The following is a 13,918-nucleotide window of genomic DNA, read 5'->3' on the forward strand; positions in this document are numbered from 1 at the left end:
TCTCTAAAGCCGCCAGAAAGTGGAATGGGGTGTCTGCTGTCTCTGGGCAAAGTATAGGAGCAGAGTTTGTAAATGGTCAGCCTGGGGACAGTGAGACTGGAGATGCGAGGTCACGAGAACTCGCCATGTTTTTCTTTCTCTCTTTGAATGAATACAACGTTGCCCGGTTGGAATATTATTGCTATTTTACGAGAAAAATAGCATAAAAATGAATTTTAAACAGCGTTTGACATGCTTCTAAGTATGGTAATGGAATATTTTGAATTTTTTTGTCACGAAATGCGCTTGCGCGTTACCCTTTGGATAGTGACCTGAACGCACGAACAAAACAGAGGTATTTCGATATAACTATGGATTATTTGGAACCAAAACAACATTTGTTGTTGAAGTAGAAGTCCTGGGAGTGCATTCTGACGAAGAACAGCAAAGGTAATCAAATTTTTCTAATAGTAGTAATCTGGTTACTACTCCTGCCCAGTAACTAGAATATGCATATAATTATTGGCTTTGGATAGAAAACACCCCAAAGTTTCTAAAACTGTTTGAATGGTGTCTGTGAGTATAACAGAATCCAAATGGCAGGTCAAAACCTGAGAGATTCCTTTACAGGAAGTGGCCTGTCTGACCATTTCTTGAACTTCTTAGCCATCTCTATCTTTTACAAAGGATCTCTGCTCTAACGTGACACTTCCCACGTCTTCCATGGGCGCTCAGAGCCCGGGAAAAACCTGAATGTCGTCATCCCAGCCCCAGGCTGAAACACATTATCGCCTTTCTCAAGTGGCCGATCAAGGGACTGTGGGCTTAGGCGCGTGCCCTGGCTGTCCCCGTCTTTGTGATTTTTCCTCTGTTTGCCGAAAAGGAGATTCCCGGTCGGAATATTATCGCTTTTTTACGAGATAAATTGCATAAAAATTGATTTTAAACAGCGGTTGACATGCTTCGAAGTACGGTAATGGAATATTTAGAATTTTTTTGTCACAAATTGCGCCATGCGCGCGACCCTGATTTACCATTTCGGATAGTTTCTGGAACGCACGAACAAAACGCCGCTATTCGGATATAACGATGGATTATTTGGGACCAAACCAACATTTGTTATTGAAGTAGCAGTCCTGGGAGTGCATTCTGACGAAGACAACAAAAGGTAATCAAACTTTTATAATAGTAAATCTGATTTTGGTGAAGGCTAAACTTGCCGGGTGTCTAAATAGCTAGCCCGTGATGGCTGGGCTATGTACTTAGAATATTGCAAAATCGGACATATCGAGTGCATAGAGGAGTTCTGTATCTATAATTCTTAAAATAATTGTTATGCTTTTTGTGAACGTTTATCGTGAGTAATTTAGTAAATTGTTAGTAAATTCCCCGGAAGTTTGCGGGGGGTATGCTAGTTCTGAACGTCACATGCTAATGTAAAAAGCTGTTTTTTTATATAAATATGAACTTGATTGAACAAAACATGCATGTATTGTATAACATAATGTCCTAGGTGTGTCATCTGATGAAGATCATCAAAGGTTAGTGCTGCATTTAGCTGTGGTTTGGGTTTATGTGACATTATATGCTAGCTTGAAAAATGGGTGTCTGATTATTTCTGGCTGGGTACTCTGCTGACATAATCTAATGTTTTGCTTTCGTTGTAAAGCCTTTTTGAAATCGGACAGTGTGGTTAGATTAACGAGAGTCTTGTCTTTAAAATTGTGTAAAATAGTCATATGTTTGAAAAATTGAAGTTTTTGCATTTTAGATACAGAACTCCTCTATGCACTCGATATGTCCGATTTTAAAATAGCTTTTCGGTGAAAGCACATTTTGAAATATTCTCAGTAGATAGCCCGGCATCACAGGGCTAGCTATTTAGACACCCAGCAAGTTTAGCCTTCACCAAACTCCGATTTACTATTAGAAAAGTTTGATTACCTTTGGTGTTCTTCGTCAGAATGCACTCCCAGGACTGCTACTTCAATAACAAATGTTGGTTTGGTCCCAAATAATCCATTGTTTTATCCAAACAGCGGCGTTTTGTTCGTGCGTTCAAGACACTATCCGAAAGGGTAAATAAGGGTGGCAAGCATGGCGCATTTCGTGACAAAAAAATTCTAAATATTCCATTACCGTACTTCGAAGCATGTCAACCGCTGTTTAAAATCAATTTTTATGCCATTTTTCTCGTAATAAAGCGATACTATTCCGACCGGGAAAGCCTGTATACGTACAAAGAGAGAGAAAATAAATACATCTCGTGCCCTCGTGCACGAGCGTGAGTCTCAGAGTACTCTGACTAGCCACTATCCAAACGCGATAATGTGTTTCAGCCAGAGGCTGCCTCGATATCATTCAGCTTTTTCCCAGGTTCTGAGAGCCTATGGGAGCCGTAGGAAATGTCACGCTACGGCAAAGATCCTCAGTCTTCAATAAAAAGAGCCAAGATGAACAACAACTTGTCAGAGAGGGCGCTTCCTGTTTGGAATCTTCTCAGGTTTTTGCCTGCCATATGAGTTCTGTTATACTCACAGACACCATTCAAATAGTTTTAGAAACTTTAGGGTGTTTTCTATCCAAAGCCAATAATTATATGCATATTCTAGTTACTGGGCAGGAGTAGTAACCAGATTAAATCGGGTACGATTTTTATCCGGCCATGTCAATACTGCCCCCTAGCCCTAACAGGTTAAAATCTGACATAGCGAGTGCATAAAGGAGTTCTGTGTCTATAAAGCCTTTTTGAAATCGGACAATGTGGTTGGATTAACGAGAGTCTTATCTTTCAAATGGTGTAAAATAGTCATATGTTTGAGAAATTGAAGTTATAGCATTTTTAAGGTTTTTGTATTTCGCGCCACGCTCTACCATTGGATAATGAGACTCCTCAAGTTACAGCCTCATTCTAAAATTGATTAAGTATTTATTTTCCTCATCAATGTACACACTATACCCTATAATGAAAAAATACAAGTTTTTTTCTACATCTGGATTGTAATCCACCTGTGGTAAATTCAATTGATTGGGCATTATTTGTAAAGACACACAACTATATAAGGTCCCACAGTTGACAGTGCATGTCAGAGTAAAAATCAAGCCTTGAGGTCAAAGGAATTGTCCATAGAGCTCCTAGACAGGATTGTGTCGAGGCACAATCCTGGGGAAGGGTACCAAAACATTTCTGCAGCATTGTAGATCCCCAAGAACACAGCGGCCTCCATCATTCTTAAATGGAAGAATTTTGAAACCACCAAGACTCTTCCTAGAGCTGGCCACCCGGCCAAACTGATCAATCGGGGGCCTTGGTCAGAGAGGTGACCATGAACCCGATGGTCACTCTGACAGAGCTCCAGAGTTCCTCTGTGGAGATGGGAGAACCTTCCAGAAGGACAACCATCTCTGGAGCACTCCACCAGTCAGGCCTTTATGGTAGAATGTCCAGACGGAAGCCACTCCTCAGTAAAAGGCACATGACGGCCCACTTGGAGTTTGCCAAAAGGCACCTAAAGACTCTCAGACCATGAGAAACAAGATTCTGGTCTGATGAAACCAAGATTGAACTCTTTGGCCTGAATGTCACTTCTGGAAGAAACCTGGCACCATCCCTACGTTTAAGCATGGTGGTGGCAGTATCATGCTGTGGGTATGTTTTTCAGCAGCAGGGACTGGGAGACTTGTCAGGATCGAGGGAAAGATGAACGGAGCCAAGTACACAGAGATCCTTGATGAAAACCTGCTCCAGAGCACTCAGGACCTCAGACTGGGGTGAAGGTTCACCTTCCAACAGGACAACGACCCTAAGCAAACTGCCAAGACAACGTAGGAGTGACTTCGGGACAAGTCTATGAATGTCCTTGAGTGGCCCAGCCAGAGCCTGGACTTGAACTCGATCAAACGTCTCTGGAGAGACCTGAAAATTGCTGTGCATCGACGCTCCCCATCCAACCTGAGAGAGCTTGATAGGATCTGCAGAGAAGAATGGGAGAAACTCCCCAAATACAGATGTGCCAAGCTTGTAGCATCATACCTAAGAAAACTCAAAGGTGCTTCAATAAAGTACAGAGTAAAGGGTCTGAATTGTTATGTAAATGCGATATTTCATAAAGAAATTTCTAAAAACCTGTTTTTGTTTTGTCATTATGGGGTATTGTGTGTATATTGATGAGGGAATAAAAAAAAATACATTTTAGAGTAAGGCTGCAACGTCACAAATTGTCAACCGGTCTGAATCCTTTCCCAATGCACTGTATCAAGGATTCTGAGCTACATTTTGTACACATTAAAATTTGATGATGTAACATTCATTTCTTTCACCATATCTGAATAATTTAGCCTACCTTGATATAATGCATTTTTTCTGTTAATACTTATAATTCTCAGATATAATGCCAATACATTTTGTAGACACATTTCATGTGTCTTCTAAATTATTAGCTCTTACCAATCGAACACTATAGGCTCCAACATTGGAAGTCAAATAATTTTTAACTATTTCCATCTAAAACACATTCATTCAAAACCAATCAATTATGGAAACATTCTCTTTTACATTAAATTATGTAATTAAAAACAATGTGTGTATCTCCAGGCAGAGGCCCTCACCTGTGACCCCACTCCCCAGCATCATGGTGGGGCTGACAGAAGAGCGTCCCAGGCGGCTGGGCATGGCAGTGGGGTTGGATGAATGTCCGGAGGGCCCATCCCACTCCTGGGATTTGGGAGACTCCTGGCTGCCTCCGTGATGAGCTTTGCTCTCGTGCCTGGATAGAGGTTCCGTACTGTGGCTCCTGGTCTTGGCCTCACCTGGGAGGGAGAGGGTTGTTTTGAAAGGCTATTACATTTAGTAAATGCTTATACGCAATCTATATGCACGCTGCCACCACTACACTAAAACCTCTGGACTCAGTGTACCAAAGTCCCCATCCTGTTATTACTGAAATTTCCATTGCTGTATAATGCAGTTTTACCGAAACTCCCTAGAGCTGCATTTACACAGACAGCCCAATTCTGATCTTTTCCCCAAATATTGTAGAAAGAGCTGTCAAAAGACCAATACGTGGAAATAATAACAGAATTTGGCTGCCTGTTTAAACACAGCATACCTATCTCTCATCCCTTCTTAATTGGAGGCATACCACCTGTGTTTATACTACCAAACTAAGAACCTAACTCAGATTTGTTTTTCATATGCAATTTTTATTTATGACTGTCCACACTCAGATTTACATGTGACCCATATAATTTTTGCACATTTACACTGACGTAGCCTCTGAAGTAGCATACATATGGAATGCTCATTTCCTGTCACTGTTCCTTTACATTTTGGGTACTTGTCGTAGTAGCGGCAGGTCGTATGCAAAAAAGCCAATTCACAGCAAAAAAATCTGATCTGAGGGTCCAGACTGAGGTCACATATGGAACATGAGAATTGTATCAGGATTGAGATCTACCAGTGGCGGTCAGTGCCGTTTAAGACGAGGGAGGACACTTTTTTTTTTTTATGAGCATGGTTTTATTTCTATTAGTGCATATTGGATGATACTGATGAGGTTGCTACAACCTAGCCTATGAATGAAAGTTTACAACGTACGTAGGTGCACAGCGGTCGAGAGACAAATTTGAGGTGACAGTGACATTCAATACCACCTTGCACACTCTTGCCTGCATCTAGCTGCTATAGGATGTAATCATTAGTCCAACAGTTGCAGTTTGTTACGTTTAAGAAACATTTTTTTCAACAGAATCAGCGGAATGAATACACCTTTGATCACGCGTAAACAGAGTTCACTCTCATAACAGCCACATTGTATTTGCTTGTGGACTTTAATGCACAACAAATCAAAAGCTTACCTTGACTTGGAAGAGTTCCAATGTTGTGTTGGAAAGTCATAGCCAGCTAGCTAACATAGCATCCCTCTGTTTGAGCAGGGTGTTTCAGTAGGTTAAGCTAGCTAGCTGCATTTGCTAGCTAAGTAAGTGAAACTGAGAGTGAAAAAAAATGACAAAATCTCTCTCTCTATTTCTCTCTTGCTTCTCCTTCTTTTTGGAAGAAATTAATTTGTTCAAAACTGTTCAACTATTGTCTTCCTCTCTCTTTGAGTCAACTACTCACCACCTTTTATTCACCGCAGTGCTAGCTAGCTGTAACCTATGCTGTCAGTACTAGATTAATTATCTGATCCTTTGATTGGGTGGACAACATGTCAGTTCATCCTGCAAGAGCTCTGATAGGCTGGAGGACGACCTTCGGAAGTTGTCATTATTACTGTGTAAGTCTATGGGAAGGGGTGAACACCATGAGCCTCCTAGGTTTTGTATTGAATTCAATGTACCCAGAGGAGGACGGAAGCTAGTGGTCCTCCGGCTACACCATGGTGCTATCCTACAGAGTGCTGTTGAGGCTACTGTAGACCTTTGCAAAATAGTGTGTTTTAATCAATTATTTGGTGACGTGATTATATTTAGTATAGTATTGTCTAAAAAGTTTTACTTTTAAAATGTTTTACAATTTAAATTTGTATGAAATTCACTGAGGAGGATGGTTCTCCCATTCCCCCTCTGAAGAGCCTCCACTGAGATCCACATATGGAAGTAGTATAAATTGGAAGTCAAAAGATTAGATTCCATATTTATTTTGCCTATTCACCCATTTCACCCATTTTGCCTGTTCACCCATTAGTGAAAAGATCAGATAGGTATCAGATATGGAAATAATTAGCATAAGATCTGAATTGGGCTTCCTGTTTATACACAGCCATTGACTTGCTCACAGAACTGGCTTGTTCTTGATGTACCCGTACCTCATCATGATTAGGGAAAACTGCATTCGATTATATGCCACTCAGACATGGAATGAACTCCAGGAAAAATTAGACAAAACTATTCCCCTATGGTTGTTTTAATGCCATGATTGGTTGATTGATTATGTGTATTTTGTATTTGCTTCCCTGGTGTATACATTATATTTGATGTGTGTGTTTTGTATTTTATATGTTGTGCATGGGTCATTTGAATAAGAGACCTGAGTCTCTCAATATGACTTCCCTGTCTAAGCAAAGGTTCATATTTACTTCCAGAGTGTATTTATTTTGTATTCATGTATGTGTTTATTATTTTGTATGTTGTGCAGGGGTCACAAAAAAAACAACAACATGAGTTTCAATATGACATCCCTGACTAAATAAATGTTAAATCACCCAAAATAAATACAAATACAAATGTATGTAGATAAGAAAGGGTCAAATCATCAATCAAATTGGGCACCACTCCAATCCTCTCAGATCAACACCGCACAGGTCCCTAAGGAGTCCTGGGGTCCTTTGGGATGTTAGGATATGATGATATGAACACGGGGTGTCACTGTAGAGCTAAATACTGTTGGGTGTAGAGGTGTGTAGCTAGGAAGGGAGGAGGCAATACTTCCAAAAATGTTGCAGATGTCTAAGGTTGTGTACATTGTGCCAAGAGGAAGCTATAGCAATGCCAGATGGCCTATTATCTCTGTACAACCCCTCAGGTTGAATGGTCTAACACCCTACACCAGCAAAATCATGGTGTTGTGTTCTGGTCATCCCTTCTCTTCTACACTGTCCATTTCTGCATGCTTATTCTACTCATGCTTTCTCCTTTCTCCGCCCGCCCACACGTCCTCATCCCTCTTTTCCTGTCCTCTGCTGGGCGGCTGGGCTGTCTTCTTAAACCCTGCAACCTGCGCTCACAGCCTGTCCATTTGCCACCACATTCATCACGTCCTTCATGTGCGCTAAAGGCATTAAGGAAATTGCTTTGCTAGCAGATGAAAGCTTTTTTCAATTATATTCACTGGCAAGTGTATGAGCCGTAATAACCTTCTTGAGCACGGTCCATTTGCCAGCCAGAGCAGAAGATCGAGAGAGAGAGAGCGAGCGAGAGCGAGAGAGAGTATTTTCGTGATGCTATGTCGCCCTGTAGCACTCACATCTCTAGTCATAAAATGCTTTGAAAGGCTGGTCACAGCTCACATCAACACCATCACAAACACCCTGGACCTACTCCAATTCGCATACAGCTCCAACAGATCCACAGATGATGTAATCTCTATTGCACTCCACACTGCCCTTTCCCACCTGGACAAAAGAAACACCTACGTGAGAATGCTGTTCATTGAGCATGCTGTTCATTGAGCACCTTGGCATTCTTGGGCACAGGGACTATGGTGGTCTGCTTGAAACATGTAGGTATTACAGACTAGGTCAAGGAGAGGTTGAAAAACACAAAATAGCACAATTGGTCAGGAGCGTGTGTGTGTGATCTGCATCATGATAGGCCTATGTGAGAAGCAGTGTTTCACAGAAGTTCTGGGCTACCGAGTGGTCTAAGCTACTGCATCGCAGTCGTCTAAGGCACTGCATCGCAGTGCTAGATGTGCCACTAGAGATCCTGGTTCGAGTCCAGGCTCTGTCGCAGCTGGCCGCGACCGGGAGACCCATGGGGCGGCAGACAAGGGGCCGATCGTCGTCCGGGTTAGGGGAGGGTTTGTCCGGCAGGAATGTTCTTGTCCCATCACACCCTAGCGACTCCTGTGGCGGGCCGGGTGCAGGTGTACGGTGTTTGCTCCGACACATTGGTGCTGCTGGCTTCCGGGTTAAGCATGCATTGTGTCAAGAAGCAGTGCGGCTTGGCTGGGTTGTGTTTTGGAGGACGCAGGGCTCTCGACCTTCTCCTCTCCCGAGTCCATACGGGAGTTGCAGTGATGAAACAAGACTAACTACCAATTGGATACCATGAAATTGAGGAGAAAACGGGGTAAAAATATGAATATATTTAACCTCGGTCGCCTAGGATAGGGGGCGCTACAGCGATTTTTGAAAAAGATTTGTGCCCATTTTAAACGGCCTCCTACTCAAACTCAGAAGCTAGGATATGCATATAATTAATACTTGTGGATAGCAAACACCCTAAAGTTTCTAAAACTGTTTGAATGGTGTCTGTGAGTATAACAGAACTCATATGGCAGTCAAAACCCCGAGACCGATCGTAACAGGATGTGGAATTCTGAATTGCGGACTCAACTTCATCACTTTGCCTATAAATCACACCGTGAGCAATGGTTCATTGAGCACTTCCTATTGCTTCCACTAGATGTCCCCAGTCTTTACAAAGTGGTTTGAGTCTCCTACTGTGAAAACTGCCTGAATGAGACGCTGTGGAAAGTGGTCACATGAGGAGGACCATCACCATTATGACGCCGGCGCCCCTGGCTACCCTCCCCTTTCGAAACGTTTTGAAAGAGAATGCAATCGTCCCCCTTGAATCTTATTGGAGCTCTGGTTGAAAAAGGCCCTAAACATTTATGTTATACAACGTTTGACATGTATGAACGAACCTACATTTAAAAAAATATGCATTTTATTGAAAGAGTAGTCCCGCAGCTGACGGAAGTTTTGGAGCAGCCTTCAGAACGCGCTAACAAGAACAAGCTATTGGGACGTAAAGGATTAACTTTTTCGAACGAAAATACATTTGTTGTGGACCTGGGATTCCTGGAAGTGCTTTCTGAGGAAGATAATCAAAGGTAAGGGATTAAGTTCTGGGCTCATGCTAATTCTCCTTGCTGGACACACACTGACTGACAGCATCTGTGTACACACACAACACCCATTGGTCTTGCCTCCTCCATGCTCCCTCAATTCCACAGCAGATAACATACACACTATACACACACATACACATGGATTTTGTGTTGTAGATATCTGATAGTATAGTAGTGGCCTGAGGGCACACACTTAATACAGTTGAAGTCAGAAATTTACATATGCTTAGGTTGGAGTCATTAAAACTTGTTTTTCAACCACTCCACAAAATTCTTGTTAACAAACTATAGTTTTGGCAAGTTGGTTAGGACATCTACTTTGTGCATGACTCAAGTAATTTTTCCAACAATTGTTTACAGACAGATAATTTCACTTATAATTCACTGTATCACAAATCCAGTGGGTCAGAAGTTTACATACACTAGGTTGAATGTGCCTTTGAACAAGTTGGAAAATTCCAGAAAATTATGGCATGGCTTTAGAAGCGTCATTTGAGTCAATTGGAGGTGTACCTGTGGATGTATTTCAAGGCCTACCTTCAAACTCAGTGTCTCTTTGCTTGACATCATGGGAAAATCAAAAGAAATCAGCCAAGAACTCAACAAAAAAATTGTAGACCTCCACAAGTCTGGCTCTTCCTTGGGAGCAATTTCCAAATGCCTGAAGGTACCACGTTTATCTATACAAACAATAGTACGCAAGTATAAACACCATGGGACCACGCAGCCATCATACCGCTCAGGAAGGATATGCGTTCTGTTTTCTAGAGATGAACGTACTTTCGTACGAAAAGTACAAATCAATCCCAGAACAACAGCAAAGGACCTTCTGAAGATGCTGGAGGAAACAGGTACAAAAGTATCTATATCCACAGTAAAACGAGTACTATATTGACATAACCTGAAAGGCCGCTCAGCAAGGAAGAAGCCACTGCTCCAAACCTGCCTTAAAAAAGGCAGAATAAGATTTGCAACTACACATGGGGACAAAGATCGTACTTTTGGAGAAATGTCCTCTGGCTTGATGAAACAAAAATAGAACTGTTTGGCCTTAATAACCATCGTTATGTTTGGAGGAAAATTGGGGAGGCTTGCAAGCCGAAGACACCATCCCAACTGTGAAGCACGGGGGTGGCAGCATCATGTTGTGGGGGTGCTTTGCTGCAGGAGAGACTGGTGTACTTCACAAAATAGATGGCATCATGAGGTAGGAAAATTATGTGGATATACTGAAGCAACATCTCAAGACATCAGTCAGGAAGTTAAAGCTTGGTGGCAATTGGGCCATCCAAATGGACAATGACCCCCAAGCATATTTCCAAAGTTGTGGCAAAATGGCTTAAGGACAACGAAGTCAACGTATTAGAGTGGCCATCACAAAGCCCTGACCTCAATTCTATAGAACATTTGTGGGCAGAACTGAAAAAGCTTGTGGGAGCAAGGAGGCCTTCAAACCTGACTCAGTTACACCAGCTCTGTCAGGAGGAATGGGCCAAAATTCACCCAACTTTTTGTGGGAAGCTTGTGGAAGGCTTCCCGAAACGTTTGACCCAGGTTAAACAATTTAAAGGAAATGCTACCAAATACTAATTGAGTGTATGTAAACTTCTGACCCACTCTGAATGTGATGAAAGAAATAAATAAAAGCTGAAATTGTCACGTCCTGACCAGTATAGGGGTTATTTGTTATTGTTGTTTGGTCAGGATGTGGCAGAGGGTATTTGTTTTATGTGGTTCGGGGTGGTGGTTTATTTAGTAGGGTGTTTGATTTATTATTTCCGGGTTTTTGGGTAATGTTCTATGTGGTCTTTTGTATTTCTATGACTAGTTTATTGGGGTTGGACTCTCAATTGGAGGCAGGTGTTTTCTCGTTGCCTCTGATTGAGAGTCCTATATATGGGTATGTGTTTGGTTTAGTGTTTGTGGGAGATTGTTCCATGTATAGCTTATGGCCTTACAGGACTGTTTATTTGTCATTGTGTTTCTTTTGGTGTACGTGTTTATTTTGGTTTTTCCTTCTTTCCGTAATAAAAGAAGATGAGTACAGATATACCTGCTGCGTTTTGGTCTCAATCCAACGACAACCGTTACAGAAATAAATCATTCTCTCTACTATTATTCTGACATTTCACATTCTTAAAATAAAATGGTGATCCTAACTGACCTAAGACAGGGAATTTTTACTAGGATTAAATGTCAGGAATTGTGAAAAACTGAGTTTAAATGTATTTGGCTAAGGTGAATGTAAACTTCCAACTTCAACTGTATGTTGTGAAATGTATTGTAATGTTTTTTAAATTGTATATAAATGCCTTAATTTTGCTGGACCCCAGAAAGAGTAGATGCTAATGGGGATCCATTATAAATACAAACACTGTTTGTTTTCTCTCTTCGCATATCACTGGCTCTCTGATACACCGGACACACACACGTGCACACACATATACACACACACACACATATACACACACACACACATCTGACACTGCCTCCCTCTCTTTGTGCCTCTTAATCTATTCCCAACACTGTCTATCTTTCTCCTTCTGACATTGCCTCCACCCGTCCCCTCCTCTTTTTTTCTTTCTTAAATGGCCTGTCTCTCTTTATTTATCTCTAGGGTATCTGGGTAGAAGACAGATTGACAGCTATAATCCATGGGTGGATATATTCAATACTTTTTTGCAATTTTTTAGCAGTCACTCTGAATTTACATAGATAATTTGAGACATTTGTAACAGAACTGAAGATTAACATTCATTGAAGTATTACTTTAAGAAGCTACACTTGAGGTGGGGCTCCAGGAAAGTCTGGGTCAGTCCCTCTTAGTACAACATTCTCAAACTAACCTGTCTCATCCAAAATAAAATAAATATAGCAGCCATCTGTCAATAACAAAATCATTTCCATATTTGAGTAAACATCTACAGTACCAGTCAAAAGTTTGGACACACCTACACATTCCAGGGTTGTTCTTTATTTTTACTAGTATCTAATTTGTAGAATAATAGTAAAGACATCAAAACTATGAAATAACACGTATGAAATCATGTAGTAACAAAAAAAGTGTTAAACAAATCAAAATATATTTTATTCTTAGGTAGCCATCCTTTGTCTTGATTACAGCTTTGCACACTAATGGCGTTCTCTCAACCAGCTTCACGAGGTAGTCACCTGGAATTGCATTTCAATTAACATTTGTGCCTTGTTAAACGTTAATTTGTGGAATTTCAAATAAGCTCAAAATAAAGGAAGAGTAATGACAGTCCATCATTACTTCAAGACACGAAGGTCAGTAAAACCGTAAAGATTTAAGTTTCTTGAATTTTTTCAGATGAAACTGGCTTTCATTAGGAACGCTACAGGAAAGGAAGACCCAGACTTCCCTCTGCTGCAGAGGATAAGTTTATTAGAATTACCAGCCTCAGATATTGTAGCCCAAATAAATGCTTCAGAGTTCAAGTAACAGACACATCTCAACATCACCTATTCAGAGGAGACTGTGTGAATCAGGCCTTCATTGTCAAATTGCTGCAGAAAAACCACCACAAAAGGACACCAATAATAAGAAGAGACTTGCTTGGGCCAAGAAACACGAACAATGGACATTAGACGGTGGAAATGGAGCATGGAGGAGGAGGTGTGATGGTGTGGGGGTGCTTTGCTGGTGACACTGTCAGTGATTTATTTAGAATTCAAGGCACACTTAACCAGCATGGCTACCACAGCAGTGGGACTATAATTTGTTTTTCAACAGGACAATGACCCAAAACACACCTCCAGGCTGTGTAAGGGCTATTTGACCAAGAAGAAGTGTGATAGAGTGCTGCATCAGATGACCTGGCCTCCACAATCACCCGATCTCAAACCAATTGAGATGGTTTGGGATGAGTTGGACCGCAGAGTGAAGGAAAAGCAGCCAGCAAGTGCTCAGAGTATGTGGGAACTCCTTCAAGACTGTTGGAAAAGCATTCCAGGTGAAATTGGTTGAGAGAATGCCAAGAGTGTGCAAAGCTGTCATCAAGGCAAAGGGTGGCTAATTTGAAGAATTTAAAATCTAAAATATATTTTGATTTGTTTAACACCTTTTAAGTTACTACATGACTCCATAAGTGTTATTTCATAGTTTTGATGTCTTCACTGTTATTCTATAATGTAGAAAATAGTATAAATAAAGAAAAACCCTTGAATGAGAAGGTGTGTCCAAACTTGTGACTGGTACTGTATACATATTTTCCATGTGGGTAAACACTATGACTCTCGACTATCATCTGTGCCATGTGTTTGTTCCTATTCCTGTTCGCGTTTTGTATTCCTGCTACTGTCTGTGCTGTGCTGTGAGTCTCAGGATGCAGGCAATGCCAG

At 41.3% G+C, this 13,918-nt stretch overlaps 1 protein-coding gene across 1 annotated transcript in view; it reads right to left on the minus strand.

Annotated features, from left to right (window-relative positions):
* Positions 1 to 13,918, minus strand: part of nyap2a (neuronal tyrosine-phosphorylated phosphoinositide-3-kinase adaptor 2a) — a 145,051-nt gene that overhangs the window by 27,017 nt on the left and 104,116 nt on the right. Inside the window, exon 5 of the mRNA XM_045724307.1 lies at positions 4,588 to 4,788. Coding sequence (XP_045580263.1) covers positions 4,588 to 4,788 — 201 coding nt within the window. The remainder of the gene's footprint in view (positions 1 to 4,587; positions 4,789 to 13,918) is intronic.

Source organism: Salmo salar, chromosome ssa09 (assembly GCF_905237065.1).
Source record: "Salmo salar chromosome ssa09, Ssal_v3.1, whole genome shotgun sequence".
Classification (NCBI taxonomy): domain Eukaryota; kingdom Metazoa; phylum Chordata; class Actinopteri; order Salmoniformes; family Salmonidae; genus Salmo; species Salmo salar.